The 21360-nt window shown below is 34.8% G+C and overlaps 4 protein-coding genes and 1 pseudogene across 5 annotated transcripts; 1 reads left to right on the plus strand and 4 right to left on the minus strand.

Moving 5' to 3' along the window:
* Positions 1-21360, minus strand: part of LOC133852477 (large ribosomal subunit protein uL14x/uL14z/uL14y-like) — a 165136-nt pseudogene that overhangs the window by 53271 nt on the left and 90505 nt on the right.
* LOC133851082 (peroxygenase 2-like) lies at positions 1842-4633 on the plus strand. 2 transcript variants are annotated; one of them, XM_062287386.1, is made up of 6 exons: positions 1842-2142; positions 2431-2580; positions 2673-2758; positions 2852-2946; positions 3927-4019; positions 4376-4633. In XM_062287386.1, exons 1-6 carry the CDS (start codon positions 2028-2030, stop codon positions 4527-4529), a joined length of 693 nt encoding a protein of 230 aa, XP_062143370.1. In that variant the 5' UTR covers positions 1842-2027; the 3' UTR covers positions 4530-4633. The 2 variants fall into 2 exon arrangements, with proteins under 2 accessions (XP_062143370.1, XP_062143369.1); XM_062287385.1 differs by having other exon boundaries at positions 1871-2142; positions 3894-4019.
* Positions 4845-8526, minus strand: LOC133851081 (putative disease resistance RPP13-like protein 3). The gene is made up of 2 exons (XM_062287384.1): positions 8289-8526; positions 4845-8098 (listed from the first exon to the last, which is right to left on the minus strand). The coding sequence occupies exon 2, from the start codon at positions 8008-8010 to the stop codon at positions 5233-5235; it is 2778 nt and encodes a 925-aa protein (XP_062143368.1). The 5' UTR covers positions 8011-8098; positions 8289-8526; the 3' UTR covers positions 4845-5232.
* LOC133883049 (putative disease resistance protein At1g50180) lies at positions 10481-11924 on the minus strand. The gene has a single exon (XM_062322234.1). It carries the CDS (start codon positions 11922-11924, stop codon positions 10500-10502), a length of 1425 nt encoding a protein of 474 aa, XP_062178218.1. The 3' UTR covers positions 10481-10499.
* LOC133851994 (disease resistance protein RPP13-like) lies at positions 15448-20001 on the minus strand. Its single transcript, XM_062288643.1, has 3 exons — positions 17206-20001; positions 16719-16895; positions 15448-15689 (listed from the first exon to the last, which is right to left on the minus strand). The coding sequence occupies exons 1-2, from the start codon at positions 19784-19786 to the stop codon at positions 16873-16875; spliced, it is 2604 nt and encodes an 867-aa protein (XP_062144627.1). The 5' UTR covers positions 19787-20001; the 3' UTR covers positions 15448-15689; positions 16719-16872.

The following is a 21360-nucleotide window of genomic DNA, read 5'->3' on the forward strand; positions in this document are numbered from 1 at the left end:
TTTACAGTTTAACTTATTTTCGGTCGCACCAACAAAAACATTTTTCTGAAAACATTTTATGGCAAAACAAACGGAGTCCAAAGTGTCATACACGTATGGTAGTTTATATGGCTTAAGTGTATTTTACCCATAATTTAATAATGGCTTACATGCACACACTATACATCTAACCTTACTTATTATGTCGTGGATTTACACATTTCACTTATAAATATAATCTAAAATATTTTCCCTTTAGGTTTTATTGTAATCAAATATTAATTACCTTAGGGCTACCTGCCTATCTACATCTTGATCATTGTATTCAAGTCTGATGTAAACTATATTACAATAGTTTTTATTTATAGAGAGGCTAATTAGGAGTTGTGAACCAGAAAATCTAGACTGAATAAGAAATAGAATAAACGTATAAAGGAAATAGAATAATGGCATAATATAGAGAATATAAATATTCTAAAATACAGATATGCACTGATTGTGGTACTGCTAAAGAAATGTTCTAAATAAATAACGTCAGAGGCGCAAGTGGTGCATCAAAGAAGAAGAAATAGTGGTTTTCTAAGATTTGAGCTCTGAGTTTATTTGTACCTCTTTTAGTAGAATGAGTATTTTTAAATTGGTTGGACGAGTAACTTTAGAAGTCATTTTTTTATCATTTCAAGGATGATGTGACTTTTAAAATCACCACTTGATCAAAATTTAATAGTGATCAATCACAAGCTCAATGGTGATTTTAAAAGCCGGCCACATCATTTTTAGACATACAAAAATAAAAAAATATTGACTTCTAACATTATTCGAGGTTGGACTCTCCAACGTAAGGGTTGTGTTAGTTGATTTATTGCTTTTATGTCGTAAGAAAAAGCACTAAGGCATGCATGTAATTATTTTAAGGTTGTAGACTTTGTGACATTTATGTTTAATGAAATGATATTATATATGGTTCTTTAGGTTATAGTGCCTTAATATTTTTGAAAAGGAGAGTCTATGGTTTTGTAAATTATTGTTGATATTTAAGTGCTCTAGTGCTTTTATATTTTGTGGTGATCATATAGTACAATACGAATGAATAAATTAAATAAATTCCACTACATGCCCAATCACTTTATCCATTGTGTTGATATTTAATTATAATTGTAAGGGTGCATTGTAATTCTTGAAATACTAGAGTACGCGTGTAGAATCAGAAAAAATATACTATGTCATATGGAGAGATTATTTTAATTAGTTAGGGTAAAGAAGGATAAAAATTAGCTATAAACTGGTTTGTAGCAATTAACTACAAACAAGTCTAATAAAGTGACATATATATGTTTCTATAAAGACGTGTTCTTATAAAGTATGTGAGAAGTACATGTTTTTTTTTTTTTTTTTTTTTTTTTATTAATGTTATTAAAAAAAACATGTGAGAAGCTCATACTATTAAAAAAATATGTACTTCTCATATGCCAAGAGACGGACAGAAATTTTCTACAAATCGGTTTGTAGGAAATTTCGTACAACCCACATATAAGAGTGACATGTGTCCTTTAAACATGTGAGAATCACGTGTTTTTCTATTAATGCTATTAAAATAACATGTGAGAAGCACATTCTATTAAAACATGTCAATATTAGATATGGTTTGTATGAAATTTCCTACAAATCAATTTGTAGGAAATTTCTGTCATTTTTTTAATAGTTTAAACAATAAATGTCGCTTTTAGAAATTGGTTTGTAAGAAAATTTATGTTATTTTTCGTATTATTATTCATCTAAATAATAATTTGAAATTGATATGATTTATTGTAATATCTGCCATGGTACGCATGCAGCTGGCAGCGTCAACATGCATTTCCCGCAAATATGTATCCCCAACCTAATCGGCCGGAGTCCAGCGACCAGGCCGGCAAGTCACTTGGGAGTTTGTTGTGCTTTAATACCTATAAATTTGAAAGGCATATAGAGAGAGTGTAAAAGCTTCCTTCCGGGGCAAGTAAAAATCCAATTAATTACTTGTAGAGTTTAGAGAGATCAGAGAGTGAGACATGGCCGCAACAGATCAGGTATCAAAGGAAGCCATGGCAACGGTGGCTGAGAAGGCACCAATTACTGCGGAAAGGAAGGTCCGAGGTGACTTGGAGACTAAGCTCCCCAAGCCCTGTAATCTTCTCTTATTTTTCCCTTCTCCCTTTTTTTTTTTTTTTTTTTTTTTTTTTTTTTTTTTTTTTTCTTGTTAATCCACACATGCATATTGCTTTTAGAAAGCATTTGTTTGTTTGTTTTTTTTTTTTTTTTTTCTTCCAGTAATTAAATGGGTGATCAAGAAGTGTCGATGAAGATTAAGATTGAGATATATATGTATTCCCCCTAATTAATAATAATAAAATTATCATTCCTTAATGGGTATCCTGTTTTCACATTTATTTATTTCTTCTTCAATCGATCCAGACTTGCCTCGAGCCCTGGCTGCAGCTGATACAGAAAATATAAATGGCACGAGGGGCCACAAACATGAGAACATGTCGGTGCTTCAGCAGCATGTTGCTTTCTTTGACCAAAACAACGATGGAATCATCTACCCTTTGGAAACCTATAAAGGTTGTCTTCGCTAATTAATTGAACAAACAAATAAATATTTATTCTTGTTAACTTCTTCTTCACATTTTCGGTGGTTAATTAAATGGCTACAGGATTTCGTGCGATTGGTTTCAATGTGGTTGTTTCCTTCGTGTTGATGATTCTGCTCCATGCATCTATGAGCTATGCTACGTCACCTGTAAGTTTGTACCATCTTTCATTAATTTAGTGCTACTTACATTAATTAAAGCTGATAATTTTAGTTGTACGTACACGTCTTCTTCTGTTGCAGACATGGATACCTTCAGCTTACTTCCCAATATACATACACAACATACACAAGGCAAAGCACGGAAGTGATTCAGGGACTTACGATACAGAGGGAAGGTGATATATATATTTATATGAACAACCAATTGCCCTAATTAACTGCTTCTATGGTCGACTTTTTCAAATTGCGAATATAGTTATATATTTAGCTCAAGAAAACTATATAAAATAAAATAAAAAAAAAACTGAAAATTTGTCAGACAATTGATCTCGTCTAATATCTTCTTGGCTTCGGGAAAATAAAAGGGTTGCCGCCCGCGCCGGGTCGGGATTTTTTAAAGCAGCCCATGAGATGAGTTGCTTGGAGAGTCAAATGAGCTCTATCTCATTTGATGCCATAACGGAGAAGATTGCTTTGAGATCAACTTGACTTGAGGTATTGAAGAAAATCTCTACTCCAATATTTGGTGAGAGAGGTACCCAACAGTACGGTTGTTGCCCAGGAGCATCAGATCTTGCAGTACTCTCCATAGACACAACAAAAAAGAAATTAAGGAATGGGCACCCACTATGGAGAGGTCGAGAGGAAGGAGGAGGGAGGAAATGCACATTAGAGTTTAATTTATTTTCAAAAATTAGAGTTAATTATTACTGGCAATTTTTGCTAATTTGGAATAATCATCTACCTCTGGGAGGACATGAGAAGTGTGTCTACTCACACTTTCATTTACCATGGTGTTTTCATTGATACATTAATGGAAGATTACGTGCATTAATCATGATTCTAATATATGATATCAGAAATGAATTGAAAATGAGCCGATTCTTTAAAAATGAGGGACAAAATTAATTTGCCCACTTTTTTTCTAAGGAACTGGCTCCTCTCCAGATCACTTGAACTGGAGAGGATCCAGTTCCGAACATATATATAGAAACCAACATATACGATTTTGTCATGATTTAGTTGTAGATAATGTAATTGTTATATTGTGGTTGCCCCTTGAGAGCAAGATGATACAAGTTATAGTTACCTAAACCCTAAAATGTCCCTAATTTTATTGCAGGTTCATCCCTGCATATTTTGAGAATATGTTCAGCAAATATGCCCGTACAGTGCCTGACAAACTTACACTACGGGAGCTTTGGCACATGACTCAGGCAAACCGTAACGCATTTGATTTCTTTGGCTGGTATCTCTCTCTGTCTCTCTCTCTCTATGACACACTGTTAGAATATTAATTAAACGATTAAATCAATTGCTTTTTGTTAGCTTCAACTTTTGGAATAAATGATGATTTAACATGTTATCAGAGCAGAAATTTTTGAGTTCAAACTCTGTCTCCATTATTTACTTCACATTTCAATTAAATATTGAACGTGTTAGCCTTACTTATTAAGGAAGAGTTTGAGTCTACACGTGAAAGAGAGTGATAGAACATTAACTAAATAAGTTTTTGAGATAAACGGTGATTTAACACGCACTTGCACACACAAAGAAACCCTCTTAAACGTGTAGTTAATTAATCTCCGCTTATAATTGTTTCAGGATCGCAAGTAAACTGGAATGGGGAGTTCTTTATTTTCTTGCAAAGGATGAAGAAGGTTACTTAGCTAAAGAAGCTGTGAGGCGTTGCTTCGATGGAAGCTTGTTTGAATATTGTGCCAAGCTGCAAAAGAGTCCTATTAGTAAGGTGGCATAATGCATGTATTATTAAGATTGGGTCTTTGTGTTATGAGTTATTGGAACGTTTCTTTGAAGATCGGGTATGCATAGATATGCCGCCTGTATTCCTTTCTTATGTAAGGTCAGACCAAGTACTTTGCCTGGAGGGGTGTTTTTATTAGCCTTTTACCATAACAGTGACGAATAAATTAACCAAAATAATGTGAAGTTAACCTAAAAAATCTAAATGATCCTAATTCAAAGTTAGGCGGTAATTTAACATGGATCAAAGAGGACAATTGATGTAAAATATGGCATCAGAACAAAGATTTTGAGTTTAAACATTGTCTCTGTCACTCGGTTCCCATTTTAATTGAATATTTCATAAATAAATATTGAAAGACTAACAAATATAAAGATAACAATGAGGACTCCTGGTCATTGGAATAATAATGAGGACTCCAAATAGGTAGATATTCACCTTCTTGTAGCAGACTCCTACATATGCTGAAAAACAGAGGAAGTAAACAGAGAACTCCAGCCTTGTCAAACCAAAAGTCTTCAATCAACAGAATAACGGTTGCTAGCCGTTAGTTCTGTACTGCTGTATTGGTCCTCCATCAATCCCCCTATCTCCTAAAAATCGTGGGGATGCTCTCCTGCATGAACATCATAACGGTAATTAAAGGGGATAACTTCATGAAAGCAATAGAGAGGACCAATACCAGCATAATGGGTCTTTAGATGATTCCAGTGTCCTTGGTCTTAATCACTATCTTACAGCTAACATTCATCTCCAATTCCTGAAGCCCACATCGCAATCTTGAGTTGGGAAGTAACTCCACCTCCAACTTTTGTAAGGCAGTCAAACTCCATAGTTCCGGAGGGAGCATGGTTAAACGATGGCATCTTCTGATATCCAAATATCTAAGGCATGGCATTGCACTTCCATCCTGTTTCCATTGTTTTACTTTCGCCAAATCTTGTAATTGAAGGACTTCGAGTCGAGGAAATGAACCTCCAAAGACGTGCAAATCAATAATATTGTTGCACCATTTTATTTTCAGTATCCGAAGATTGGGAAGGTTTCCTAGCATTGTCATGCCGCCACCGACTCCTAAGAACTGTGCATTGCATATGGTTAGTTGGGTGACTGTCGATGGAAATGAACTTGAATCACTAAAAAGCATTGGGAATTTCTCGATTCTCAATATTTGAAGATAACGTAAATGGTGGAGGTCTTCCAAAAATTTTACTGCATTGCTTTCACTCAAATAATTATCAAGTACTATTCTTAGTTCCCTTAAACAAGGAAACTTGTCCAGTTCGAAAGGAAAAGTTTGCTCTTTACCATAGTTATACATTTCGGCGGAAAGGACTTGGAGGTTCCATAGAACTTCATCCAAACGGCAAGACAATGACTCGAACCCTTTCAGATGCAGATTCCTTAAATGTTGTAGCTTAAATATCCCAGTTACCGAGTAACTCCGTCCAGAATCACCCATTATGAAAAGTGTTTCCAGATTAGTAAGGTTACCAATGAAATCAGATATATCCATTACAAAAAAGGATATTCTTATACTCAAGTACCTCAAGTGCATCATTGTTTCTATGCTTTCGGGAATGGAGTGGAGTCTTATACACTCAAAATTAAGCACCCGAATCAACTTGAAGTTTTGGAGGAACAAATTCCAGCTTTTATCTTTGCCATCGCCAAAGAACAACACAGAACGGGCACATGGAGGATCAGAAAAGTTATAAAAAATGTTTAAAGGGAAGATACCGTGGATGGAAACTCTGCGAGATTTGTTCGGGAATGAACGGTTGTCATCTTTGAGTAGCTCAAGAAATTTGTCTTCCTTGCTCTCGGATATGCAGAGGTCTCGCAGAAGATCATGAATACGACATTTCTTTACACCTCCATCTGTCCTCCTGCTAGCCACTTGTATCAAGCTTCGATCGATGAGCTCCTCCAAGTAGTCTTCGGCAACATCCTCTATGCTTCTATTGCCAGCGTGCTGTATGAATCCCTCGGCTATCCATAGGTGGATCAGTTGCCTTCCAGTGATCTCAAAGTTTTTTGGGTACACACCAAAATACAAAAAACATGGTTGCAAGCGTCGAGGCAGGTTGGTGTAGCTTATGGCCAATATGTCTTTGCAGATTGTATTAGCCTCTGTAAGGTACCAGTTTACATTGCCAATCAATTTGGACCATGTTCGAGGTGTCTTCTCTTTGTTTGCTAAAAGGCCCCCTAATACCACAATGGAAAGTGGTAAGCCACAACAATCTTCTGCGATTTTTCTCCCCACAGTTTCCAACTCGGGAGGACATGCTCCTCCTCGAAACACTTTCTTACTTAAGAGCTCCCAACTTTCATCTTTGTTCAGAAATGGGAGAAAGTAGGGAGGAGTAAGGCTTGTATGTGAAGCAACTTCTTTTATGCGGCTTGTGATCAATATTCTGCTTCCATTCAAGTCATCGGGATAAGTAGATCTTACCTCATCCCAGACTTCAGCTTTCCAGATGTCGTCCATGACTATTAGGTACCTTTTTCTTCCCAAGCATTTGAACAATAGCTCCTTTAATTCTTTTACACCCATGTCTTCTAGTTTCGTCCACGAATCTGAACTTTCCTTACCCATTTCTTCTGATCTTTCCTTACCCATTTCTTCTGATCTTTCCTCAACCATTTCAACTAGTGCCTTCAACAGTTTTAAAATGTTAAGCAAGGCCTCATCTGAACTTTCCTCACCCATTTCTTCTGATCTTTCCTTACCCATTTCTTCTAGTGCCTTCCGGATATATGATATTTTCATCTGTTTTAAAATGTTAAGCAAGAGCTCTTTGGTTTTGAAATTTTCAGATACATACACCCATGCACGGCACTCGAAGTGGCTCTTGACGCGAACATTGTTGTAGATTTTCCTGGCAAGAGTTGTCTTCCCCAACCCACCCATGCCAATGATCGAAATGACATCACAGTTCCGATCCCCTTCAATAAGTTGCTTCACCAGTGTCGATGAGTCATCAACGAAACCCACCACGTCATCTTCCTCGACTTCTCTCCTACGCCTCTGTAGTGCCTCCACCGCCGCCGCGTCTACAGTCTCCGTAGCTCTTTCAATGTCATACCTTTCTCTGTTATTGTAGATTTCATTGATTGCATTCTTGATGCCTGCAATCTTCTTTCCAACATCGCGAAGCATCATTGCGTGCTTGGGGCTAAGAAATATCCTCCCCATCAGGCTCCTCCTCTTGTGCTCTGCAACCTTGAGGATGAACATGTCGATAACATCCTCAGCCTCGTAAGCCACCTCCCTGATCTGTCCGACTACCTCCTTCACCATTGCATGCTCATTCCGTTTTTCCCGGGAGTTCTCCAAGAAGATATTTATCAGTCGAAGCTCCCTATGGAGTGACTTGACTTGATCCTCCACTCCACCAAAGAAATTTCCTTCCTTTTCCAGTTGCTGGGACAGGTATTCTACGAGGAAATTAACAACATAGTCGGCCATATTTGCTTATATTCCCTTCCCTCCTTAAATCTTCTTGAAACTCAGAAACGTTGCAGATCAAATAGATATGACGCTTTGGTTGGGCTTTCTGTAGATCAAATAGATCATATAAGAGTTTGAAATTTTAGATCGAGAACAGAAATCAATAAAATCAGAGAAAATCAATAACCTAAAAAAAAATAAAAAAAATCTAATTTCACCATCTGTTGTACTCATAATTTCAACCAAAAATTAAAAAATTAAAAAATAAATCGTTACAAATGTAATGTGTAGCTCACATGAAACCGATGGCCGACGCACCACGAAGTCACGAGTTTTGGTGAGAAAGAGTAATATAAACAGACCTCTTTGAATGAGAGAGAGCGACGAAAAATAAAAAAGAAAGGAAGAGAAAATCTGGGATTAGAAAGAAAGTACGAAAGAGCAAGAGAGCATGACCTTGTACTTGTAGTGCTATTTCTACGTTGTTTCCGAGAAGTAAAGAGAGGGCCCTACCCATAAGTACATTGACTACATAAATAATAAGAGTAATGAAACCTTCGCAACTCTTTCTATTCAATTCTCAGAGTCTTACATATAGGACCTAGAATATATAAGAGAGGATTGTTTAGAAGTTTGGTGGAAGTTGTAAGGAAACATTACTCAAATAATATACGTTGTTGACTTCGCTCCCAACATATAATGAGTGTGTTTTTTATAATTTTATTTTATTTTATTTTTTCTATCATACAACACAATTCGCCACCTCTCAATATTATGTTTATAATTTATTAAACCAAAAACATGCCGCCTGACATTCACTTTTATTACTTTTACTAATCTTATATTCTATCTCATCCTAAGGAAATCTAGAAGGCCAATCATAGTGCACCACGTGGAGAAAACTAACATTGGAAAACCACTCAAACTCTTTATTTTTTTTCCCCTTTCCTAAAAAAAAAAAAACATTCTAACATTTTTACACTTTTTATATTACATTAATTATTTTTTTTTTATTATTCAAATTAAAAAACCCACTACAAAACAAAACTTTTTTACGTTTCTATAAAACATTCCCAAATTTTATATCACATCAATCACTTCTTACTGCACAACACATAAATATTCTCATAACACAATTACTTACCAAACAAGCCCAGAATAAGTCTTGTGCAGAAAACCAAGATAGATTAAGATTATGAACTTCACAATTATTTGATCGAATTTGGGCAAGTGATTGTGAGAGACTACTTTCGGAATTCACGTGACCAAATAAAAATTAGGTTGCTCAATCACTTATCCAGTCAGGTGGATTTCATAAGTAGTCTATCACAATTATTTATCTCAATTCTCTCAAATTCAAACAAATAATTGTAGAGAATCCTAATCTAGCAATTTGGTAATCATTGTGGAGTTTTTTTTTTTTTTTTTTTTTTTTTTTTTTTTGGGGGGGGGGGGGGGGGGGGGGGAAATCATATTTGGACCTTAGGTTTTCATCTAATTTGAATTCAGTCCTTAAGTTTTACCCATATCTTAAAGAGAAATTATTGTTGTACAACTTTAACAATTATTTTCATACTAACCATGTGATCTATTTTCTTACATGTGGATCATAAATATTCAATGGTTGATTTTTTTTTAAAAAATTGTTATAATTATACGAAAATTGTAAACGTATCATATTTCTATTTCAAATAGGTTTTTTTTTTGTCACTTTACTGTCAAAATTAACAGATTACTATATAGACTATGTGTCTCATTTAACACTTCAATATCCGCAATAGCCTCTAATTAATATTAGAGCTATGTGAGCAAAAGCCAATGTAAATTCTTTGTAAGCAAGTACGAAGTTATATATTTAAAAAGAAATGCTTGATATTTCAACATTTTTTTTTTTTTTTTTTTTTTTTTTTTTTTTTTTTTTATGTTAGAATCTAGTTCCAACCTGATGTGTCACAATCTTATAAAATTGTGACACATTTTTAAAAATAATAAATTTCCCCAATTGTAGATTATGGCCTCCACTACACCAATAATTGTGAAACTGCATCACATTCACATTGATGCATGTTGCTTCCGTACGAGATGGTAATATTATAGAAAATATCACTTTTAGCATTTTCTATTGTAGGGTATATCTATTTACATATTCCAGGGGCTTTTTTATTTTTTATTTTTATTTTTTTTCAATATTGCTCCAAATCCCCTCATTCCTTCTGGATTTTGGAAAGCTGTAACCAGCAAAGGAAACGTAAAGAATGTAAAATTACTTTGGCTCCAGCTTGCCAAAAGAACAAAAAGACAACCAATTTTTCTTGGGGCGCTTTGTACTTGGATTGAGAATTGCATAAATTTTTCAAGTCCACTCATTCCGAGAGCATTCATAGTGATTTATATAAATTTTTACGCAATATAGCTAATCATCTCTTAAGACTTACTCTAACAGCTTATTTAAACTATTTTTCTATTTTATTAAAATAATAAATTTTAGAATATTTTATTCATTTCAATTAAAAACTCATTTCTACAGAAAAGAAAAAAAAAAAAAAATCCTCTATGCTTCTATTGCCAGCGTGCTGTATGAATCCCTCGGCTATCCATAGGTGGATCAGTTGCCTTCCAGTGATCTCAAAGTTTTCTGGGTACACACCAAAATACAAAAAACATGGTTGCAAGCGTCGAGGCAGGTTGGTGTAGCTTATGGCCAATATGTCTTTGCAGATTGTATTAGCCTCAGTAAGGTACCAGTTTACATTGCCAATCAATTTGGACCATGATCGAGGTGTCTTCTCTTTGTTTGCTAAAAGGCCCCCTAATACCACAATGGAAAGTGGTAAACCACAACAATCTTCTGCGATTTTTCTCCCCACAGTTTCCAACTCGGGAGGACATGCTCCTCCTCGAAACACTTTCTTACTTAAGAGCTCCCAACTTTCATCTTTGTTCAGAAATGGGAGAAAGTAGGGAGGAGTAAGGCTTGTTTGTGAAGCAACTTCTTTTATGCGGCTTGTGATCAATATTCTGCTTCCATTCAAGTCATCGGGAAAAGCAGATCTTACCTCATCCCAGACTTCAACTTTCCAGATGTCGTCCATGACTATTAGGTACCTTTTTCTTCCCAAGCATTTGAACAATAGCTCTTTTAATTCTTTTACACCCATGCGTTCTAGTATCGTCCACGAAACTGATATTTCCTTACCCATTTCTTCTAGTGTGTTCCAGATACCTGATATGTTCATCTGTTTTAAAATGTTAAGCAAGAGCTCTATGGTTCTGAAATCTTGAGATACATAGACCCATACACAGCACTCGAAGTGGTTCTTGACGCGAACATTGTTGTAGATTTTCTTGGCAAGAGTTGTCTTCCCCAGCCCTCCCATGCCAATGATCGAAATGACATCACATTGACTACCCCCTTCCGTAAGTTGCTTCACCAGTGTCGATGAGTCATCAACGAAACCCACGACATCATCTTCCTCGACTTCTCTCCTACGCCTGTGTAGTGCCTCCGCCGCCGCATCTACAGTCTCTGTAGCTCTTTCAATGTCATACCTTTCTCTGTTATTGTAGATTTCATTGATTGCATTCTTGATGCCTGCAAACTTCTTTCCATCATCGCGAAGCATCATTGCGTGCTTGGGGCTAAGAAATATTCTCCCCATCAGGCTCCTCCTCTTGTGCTCTGCAACCTTGAGGATGAACATGTCGATAACATCCTCAGCCTCATAAGCTACCTCCCTGATCTGTCGGACAACTTCCTTCACTATTGGATGCTCATTCCGTTTTCCCCTGGAGTTCTCCAGGAAGATATTTATCAGTCTAAGCTCCCTGTGGAGTGACTTGACTTGATCCTCCACTCCACCAAAGAAATTTCCTTCCTTTTCCATTTGTTGGGACAAGTACTGCACGAGGAGATCAACAACATATTCGGCCATATTTGCTTATATTCCCTTCCCTCCTTAAATCTTCTTGAAACTCAGAAACGTTTGCTTTTTTTTTTTTTGGCAGAAGAAATAGATATGACGCTTTGGTTGGGCTTTCTGTAGATCAAATAGATCATATAAGAGTTTGAAAGTTTAGATCGAGGGAAAATCTGATTAGAATTGAAAGAAAGTAAGCAAGAGAGCATGACCTTGTACTCGGACTGCTATTTCCACGACGTTTCCAGAAAGTAAAGAGAGGGCCCTACCCTTCAGTACCTTGACTATTTAAATAATAAGAGTAATGAAATCTTCGCAACCCCTTCTATCCAACTCCCACGTAATTCTCTCACATTGTAAAGGTCTTGCATATAGGACCACCGACGACACAATATGAGAAAGAATTGTGTAGAAGAAATTTGGTGGAAGTTGCAAGGAAACATTACTCATATAATATACATTGTTGACTTCGCTCCCAACGTATGATAAGTGTGTTTTTTATAATTTAATTTAATTTTTATTTTTATTTTTTTCTATCATATAGCAGTATAGCACAATTCGCCACCTCTCAATATTATGTTTATAATTTATTTAACCAAAAATATGCGGCCTGACATTCGCTTTTATTACTTTTGAGAAATGCTTGGTTGTACACTCTCATCCCACTTCTATCCCACTCTTGTCTACTTGGACCAATAATGTAAGAGATAGTGGAGAGAGTGTAGTGGGACCCATTTTTTTTAACAATATTATTGGTCCAAGTAGGCAAAGGTGGGATAGGAGTGGGATGAGAGTGTACAACCAAGCATTTCTTATTACTTTTATTAATCTTATCTTCTATCTCATCCGAAGGAAATCTAGAAGGCCAATCATAGTGCACCACGTGGAGAAAAGCTAACATGGTACAACTTTGGGAGATGGAATAAGTCTTGTGCACGAAAACCAGGATAATTTAGGATTAGCATATCCACAATTATTTGATTAAATTTAAAAGAATTCGAACAAGTGATTGTCAAAGACTATTTATAAGATTCACGTGACCAAATAAAAATTAAGTTGTTCAATCACTTATCCAGTTAAGTGGATCTCATAAGTAGTTTATCACAATTCTCTTAAATTCAAGTAAATAATTGTAGAGTATCCTAATCTATCAATTTGGTAATCACTGTGGAGAAATTTTTTTTGGAAAAAATTATATTTAGACCTTAAGTTTTCATTTAATTTAAATTTAGTCCTTACTAGAATGTACAATTACTTTGGCTCCAGCCTGCAAAAAGAACATAAAGACAACCAATTTTTCTTGGGCCGCTTTGTATTTGGATGGAGAATTGCATAAATTTTTAAAGTACGCTCTTTAACGATTTATTTTAACGCTCTTTAAGCATTCATAATGATTTATGTAAATTTTTATGCAAAAAAATAGTTAACCGTCTCTTAAGACCTTACTCTAATAGCTTATTTAAACTCTTTTTCTATTTTATTAAAATAATAAATATTAGAATATTTTATTTATTTTAATTAAAAACTCATTTCTACAAAAAAATAAAAAATAAAACTCTCACATAAAGAAGCATAATCACCGCCCTATTTTCCATCATCACCAACACAATATCACTGAAAAACCATCACAAGAAACCAAATAACGATCATAAATTACAAGATTTAAAAAGCAGGAGTCATTTTTTAGGATTAAAGAAGCTATGAGCTAAACATCACTCCAAACTGAAAAACTCTGCTAAAAAAAAAAGTTGTATTTTGCTTGATGAAATAAACCAACAGTACATTAGCTTTTTATACAGGAAATGAATCCCTCCCTTTTCCCTTACTGTACATTGTATTTTTTTTTTTTTTTTTTCATACTTTCATTTTCCTTACGGTCATGTTTTACAATACAACGGTCATTTCGTTAAAATGATCATTTTTTCTAAAGCAATAATTTTTTAGACGGTCATTTTTCTAACTGTCATTGAAGTTAATTCACTACTATTCTACACATTAACATAAAAAAAAAAAAAAAAAAAAAAAAAAAAAAAAAAAAAAAAATTTAAATCCTTGAATTGTTTATATTGTAGTGACTAAGTTTGATTAAAACTAATATCATCAATGAAATTAGAAAAAGCTGTAAATGCTAATATGAGTTTTATTTATTTATTTTGTAAATAAGTAAAAAATAACTTCTTTTTTATTTTTTTGTGAAGAAGTAAAAAATAACTACTAATTAATTATAATCACAAGAAACCGTGAAATAAAAAAGGGAAAAGAAGGAAAAGAGAGAAGACGAAAAGAAATATTAAAAAAAAAATGCATTTGTGAATAGTGTAACTATTCATAAATTCAAGACAAATCTATTTTGCATTTTTAGTAAATAATGTGATGGAAGATTTTTTTTATTTTTTTATTTTTAAAAAAATTTTTGCTTAACTATTCTAGTTAAAAAAGCCTAAAAACAAAAGATGCATAATTCATTGAGAATTAATGCTCACTGCTACGTAGCCTACGTGCAAGCTAGACGACGCAATGACAAACAAAAATAAAAGTTACTGAATATGAATACTAAGTTTGCATAAGTGTACAACACTACAACATGATAAGAAAAACAAACAAAAAATAACTAACTCTCGTTCAAAATTTTCGTCATTGAGGGGCTAAAGATCTCACCTTTTCTGTTGTTTTCGAACTAATAATCTAATATTGTGTCGACTGCCACTGGATGGATAACGTGGAGTAGGGCTTTTGCCTCGTTTAGTTATGGACTCAAGAATTAGTTTATGAGTAATTAATGTGTTTTAGATTTTGTTGAACACATTTTGTTGTGTGCGATACGGTATTATATATTTTATAGATGATGTGATACTTGTTGACATGACATTAATGTTAGGCTGCTCATGTTGATACCAACGTGTTAAATAAGATATATATCACAGATGATAAACCATTAATTTTAACAATAAAATGATACAAGGACTTATTTAAAATATGAGCAAAATCTAAAGATTTTATACCTGAAATTAAAAACCTAAAGCTTAAATTTAAATTAGATGAAAGCCAAAGGGTTGAATATGATTTTTCCCCAAAAAATTGTTGAATTGTAATAAAATGTAATTGATGTGATATAAAGTAAAAAGAAATTTGAATAATTTTTTTTTTAAAAAAAAAAAAAGAAAAGAAAGGGAGGGGAGGTTATCAAATAAGGCCGTAGACTCGTCTGATGCCCAAAACATTATGGCCACGGGAATGAGAATAACGTATGATATTCCTTCGGCCGTACATTGGACATAAATTTCCTACAACTAGTTAATGGAAACTCTTACTATCTACTTTTTAAAAGTAACATACAAGTGAAAAATCACTTTTTTCACATTCTTAAACCATCTCCAGCGGTGTGGTTATTTTAATAATATAAAATATACTTTCTTTTTTTTTTTGATCTACTAGTTTTTCAATATAAATTCCAACATATTATCTATCTCATCTTCTATTTTTTTTTTAAAAAAAAAAATATTTTTCAATGTATATTTTACTATGAAAGTTGTGGGAAAGGGAGAGAGAAGGGAGAAATAATAATAATAAAAAAAAAGAGACTAAAATATGCTAAAGTGAATGAAAGTTTACTGTAGCAATATTTTGAAGAATCTGCTTGAGGAATAAAGAAACCATGGAGATGAAAGACAACAAAAGTCCAACCAGATCTAAAATGATAAGACTTTAATATCCATGGTAAAACAACGTCGTTAAGCTACATCAGCCTTGAGCCAGACCCTGCAACCAGTAATAGCAAACCTGCAACCAAAACATAACATGCACAAGAGGCTTAGAACTACAATTCAATTTAAAAAAAAAAAAAAAAAAAGAATTTGCAAGAAATAAATTCCATTAAAGTTCTTCTGACTTAACATAATAATAAAAGATTAAACAAATAGTAACTATAAACTAAGGGCATGGACTATGAGAGACTTGCGATGAGTCCTATATGTCCAAACACATGCTCGGATAAATAATACCCTACAGCACTTTGAGGCCGGGATAGGAGCGTTCGTTTTTTGCTTAGAAGTCTTTAACTGATCATGATAAAAAGGAGTTTCTACTTTCAATTCCATATTTCAATATATATGACACGAGTTTTTGAGTTCAAACATTGTCACGGTTATTTACTTTTCATTTCAATTAAATATTACACATGTTGGCCGCCTCACTTATTAAGAGAGAGTCTGAACTTACACGTGAATTAGAGTGTTAAAATATTAATTAAATAATTAAAAGTCAATTCTTTCTTATCAACTAAAATTTTTAAGGTAAGTGGTGATTTAACAAGCACTCGCGCACAAAAAAAAAAAAAAAAAATCATCTTAAACGTATGTGTAGCTAATTAATCTCTGCTTATAATTGTTTCAGGGATCGCAAGTAAACTCTGGAATTAGGAGTTCTTTATTTTCTTGCAAAGAATGAAGAAGGTTACTAATTATTAGCTAAAGAAGCTGTGAGGCGTTGCTTCGATGGAAGCTTGTTCGAATATTGAGCCAATCTCAGACAAGACATGCACTTCTATTGCATGTACTATATATTAAGATAAGGATCTCCGTCTTATTAGTTAAGTGGTAATAACATGGTATCAGATATGACAAATGATGATTTAATATGGTATTAGAATAAAGATTTTGAATTCAAACATTGTTTTCCTCGTTCAGCATTTATTTTTAAATTGAATATTTCATAGATAAATATTAAAAGACTAACAAAGATGAAGAGAACAATGAGGACTCTAGTCGTTGGAATAACAATCCACATCCAAATAGGTAGATCGACATTCACCTTCTTGTAGCAGACTCCTACATATGCTGAAAAACAGAGGACGTAAACAGAGAACTCCAGCCTTGTCAAACCGAAGTCTTCAATCAACAGAATAACGGTTGCTAGCCGTTAGTTCTGTACTGCTGTATTGGTCCTCCATCAATCCCCCTACCTCCTAAACATCGTGGGGCTGCTGTCCTGCATGAACATCATAACGGTAATTAAAGGGGATAACTTCATGAAAGCAATAGAGAGGAACACCATTTCCATTTCCATTTCCGTTGAAGTTCTGTATTATCACATAATTAATAATTGTAGATAAGTTAAAGCAAGAGCAATTAAATAAATTGATAAATTTATCTTCAAAAAGAATAGTGATGACTATATATATATTCGTTTTCAACAACGAAAAGATCAAAGGACTGCACATATTTAGGTGCTGCAAATGTAAGAAGTGACATATATATTCGGATTGAGAATAGAAATGAAAAGGGAAAGAAAAGTATACCAATATACTTGTTCTTTCTATAAAGTATACCAAAGGTCTTGATCACTATCTTACAGCTAACATTCATCTCCAATTCCTGAAGCATGCGTCGCAATGTTGAGTTGGAAAGTAACTCCACCTCCACCTTTTGCAAGGCAGTCAAACTCCATAGTTCCGAAGGGAGCATGCGTAAACGATGGCATCTTCTGATAACCAAATATCTAAGGCATGGCATTGCAGTTCCATCCTGTTTCCATTTCGTAACTCCTACCAAATCTTGTAATTGAAGGACTTCGAGTCGAAGAAATGAATCTCTAGAGACGTGCATATAATTAATATCGTCGCAATGTTTTATTTTCAGTATCTGAAGATTGGGAAGGTTTCCCAGCATTGTCATGCCGCCACCAAATCCAAACCCAACAGTGAATATGGTTAGTTTGGTGATTGTCAATGGAAATGAACTTGAATCCATAGGAAGCATTGGGAAATCCACGATTCTCAATATTTGAAGACAACGTAAATGGTGGAGGCCTTTCCAAAAATCTAGTGCTTTGCTGTCACTCTCAAAATTATTACTTATTCTTAGTTCCTTTAAACAAGGAAACTTGTCCAGTTCGAAGTAACTCATTTCGACGGAAAGGACTTGAAGGTTCCATAAAACTTCATCCAAACGGCAAGAAAATGACTTGACCCCTTTCATATGGAGATTCCTTAAACATTGTAGCTTAAATATCCCAGTTACCGAATAACTCCGTCCAGGATAACCCATTATGAAAAGTGTTTCCAGATTCGAAAGGTTACGAATGGAATCAGGAATATCCATTACAAAAGAAGAAAAACTTATACTCAAGTACCTCAAGTGCATCATTGTTTCTATGCTTTCGGGAATGGAGTGTAGTGTTATACACCCAAAATCAAGCACCCGAATTAACTTCAACTTTTTGACGCACAAGTTCCAGTCTCTATTTTCGTAATCGCCAAAGAACAACAAAGAACGGGCACATGGAGGATCAGAGAAGTTTGAAAAAATGTTTAGAGGAAAGATACCATGGACGGAAACTCTACGAGATTTGTTCGGGAATGAACGGCTGTCATGATTGAGTAGCTCAAGAAAGTTGTCTTCCTTGCTCTCAGATATGCAGAGGTCTCGCAGAAGATCATGAATACGGCATTTCCTTACGCCTCCATCTGTCCTCCTTCTAGTCACTTGTATCAAGCTTCGATCGATGAGCTCCTCCAAGTAGTCTTCGGCAACATCCTCTATGCTTCTGTTCCCAGCGTGCTGGATGAATCCCTCGGCTGTCCACAGGTGGATTAGTTGCCTTCCAGGGATCTCAAAGTCTTCTGGGTATACACCAAAATACAAAAAACATGGTTGCAAGCGTCGAGGTAGGTTGGTGTAGCTTAAGGCCAATATGTCTTTGCATATTGTATTAGTCTCAGTAAGGTGCCAGTTTACATTGCCAATCAATGTGGACCATTTTCCGGGTGTCTTCTTTTTGTTTGCTAAAAGGCCCCCTAATACCACAATGGAAAGTGGTAAGCCACGACAATCTTCTGCAATTTTTCTCCCCATAGTTTCCAACTCGGGAGGACATGCTCCTCCTCGAAACACTTTCTTACTTAAAAGCTCCCAACTTTCGTCTTTGTTAAGAAATGGGAGAAAGTAGGGAGGAGTAAGGCTTGCATGTGAAGCTACTTCTCTTATGCGGCTAGTGATCAATATTCTGCTTCCATTCAAGTCATCGGGAAAAGCAGATCTTAGCTCATCCCATACTTCAGTTTTCCATATGTCGTCCATGACTATTAGGTACCTCTTTCTTAGCAAGCATTTGAACAACTTCTCTTTTAATTCTTTTACACTCGTTTCTTCTAGTGTCCTCCAATCTGATATTTCAATATCTTTCAAAATGTTAAGCAAGAGCTCTCCAGTTCTGAAATCTTGCGATACATACACCCATGCACGGCACTCGAAGTGGCGCTTGACGCGAGCATTGTTGTAGATTTTCCTTGCAAGAGTTGTCTTCCCCAACCCACCCATGCCAATGATCGAAATGACATGACAGTCCCGATCCCCTTCAATAAGTTGCTTCACCAGTGTTGATGAACCATCAACGAAACCAACCACGTCATCTTCCTCCACTTCTCTCCTACGCCTGTGTAGTGCCTCCACCGCCAGTACCGCATCTACAGTCTCCGTAGCTCTTTCAATGTCATACCTTTCTCTGTTATTGTAGATTTCATTGATTGCATTCTTGATGCCTGCAATCTTCTTTCCAACATCCCGAAGCATCTTTGCGTGCTTGGGGAAATGAACTATCCTCCCAATCGAGCTCCTCCTCCTGTGCTCTGCAACCTTGATGATGAACATATCGATAACATCCTCAGACTCGTAAGCCACCTCCCTGATCTGTCGGACAACCTCCTTCACTATTGCATGCTCATTCCGTTTCCCCCTGGAGTTCTCTAGGAAGATATTTATCAGTCTAAGCTCCCTATGGAGTGATTTGACTTGATCCTCCACTTCACCAAAGAAATTTGCTTCCTTTTCGAGTAGCTGGGACAAATACTCTACGAGGAAATTAACAACATAGTCAGCCATATTTGCTAATATTCCCTCAAATCTTCTTGAAACTCAGAAACGAGGTTTTTTTTTTTTTTTTTTTGGCAGTGGAGAAGAGGGACGAATCAAAACAGATGCACAATCGGCGAAAGGCGAGTGTTTTAGATGTTGGAAAGCCGCTCACAAACTGTACTTTTGCTTGGTTGGGATGGTAGTGAAAAGGAGAAAACGAGATAAGAAGAAGGAAACAGACCCTTAGGCCTCTGAAGAAACAAACAGTTGTCAATGGGGTCGGTTGGTGGGTGAGTAGGTAAGAGCATTCAGTAGCCTCACCAAATTTTACTCACCAAAATAATTAAAAATTACTTTTTTCTATTCTGATGAGCCACTTTATTAAAATTCTCCCAGCAGCCTCACCATTTTAACTAGTCAATATTCACTATTCCATTTAAATAATAATTTTTTCATATTTCTTTATTTTTTCTCTATATAATATTTTTATAAAAAATCATTTATATCCATGAAATAAGGACATTATCGTGTGAGAGATGGGAGATGAGAGAAGAAAATGAGAGAAAAAAGGAAAAAAGTGTGCTAATCATGTGAGAGAGAAATGTGAAACAAAATTTGGTGAGTTGGTTGTTGAGTGAAAATGCCTGGTCTAATTTGACTAATAATTTCAGTCATCAAATTTTTTTGGTTAAAATGGTGAGGCTGCTGGGAGTGGTTTTTAAGAGTTTTCATCAAATTGGCTCACCAAAATAGCTAAAAAACTAATTTGATAAGTCTACTAAAAATGCTAAATAGTATTCTTTTCATGTCCTTCCGGATATCGTGACATTTAACTGATATATATATATATCATCCGTGACATATATATCATCATCCGTGACATTTCACGGATGATGAGAGTTGTATGAAATTACTGCTCAACAATCATATCCAAACTTTTATGACAAGATATGGATTTTTTATTTCATGAAATGTTAAATAAATTGAGATTTTACTTATTATACAATTTATCATTATCGATCATAGAGAGTTATTATCTTATATAGTAATTAAGATTTGAATTATCCAAAGAAAATAAAAAAAAAGTAAATGTAATGAGATAGTATCATTAATTTGAGAAAGAAAAAAAATCTAACATAACTTAAAGGTCTCAAACTTATTCAATTCAAAATGATATTGTCTTAGTGAATTTAATTTAATACATATATAATATATAAAAGAAATGCGAATGCGAATGGGAATGCGGATGCGGATAACAGATGCAGGCAATTATTATTTGCCCACATTTTCACACCCTACTCAATACTTGATCAAACATTAAAACCTACTTAATAACCAAATATATATATAGAAATGCTAGGGCAAATAGTAGCACCTTTCTCGGGTCCTTCCGGATGAGGTGGCATTAAATTATTATTATTATTATTATTATTATAATAATAATAAAAAAATGTATTTAATAAAAAAAAAATTATCTCACAAGACCTACTTCAATTCATATAGACAACAAAATTTTTTAACAAAATATATATATATATGAATACCACCTCATCCAAAAGGACTGATAATAACAGATGATCTAGCATTTCTACCAAAAAAAA

This window comes from Alnus glutinosa, chromosome 12 (assembly GCF_958979055.1).
Source record: "Alnus glutinosa chromosome 12, dhAlnGlut1.1, whole genome shotgun sequence".
In the NCBI taxonomy this organism is placed as follows: Eukaryota; Viridiplantae; Streptophyta; class Magnoliopsida; order Fagales; family Betulaceae; genus Alnus; species Alnus glutinosa.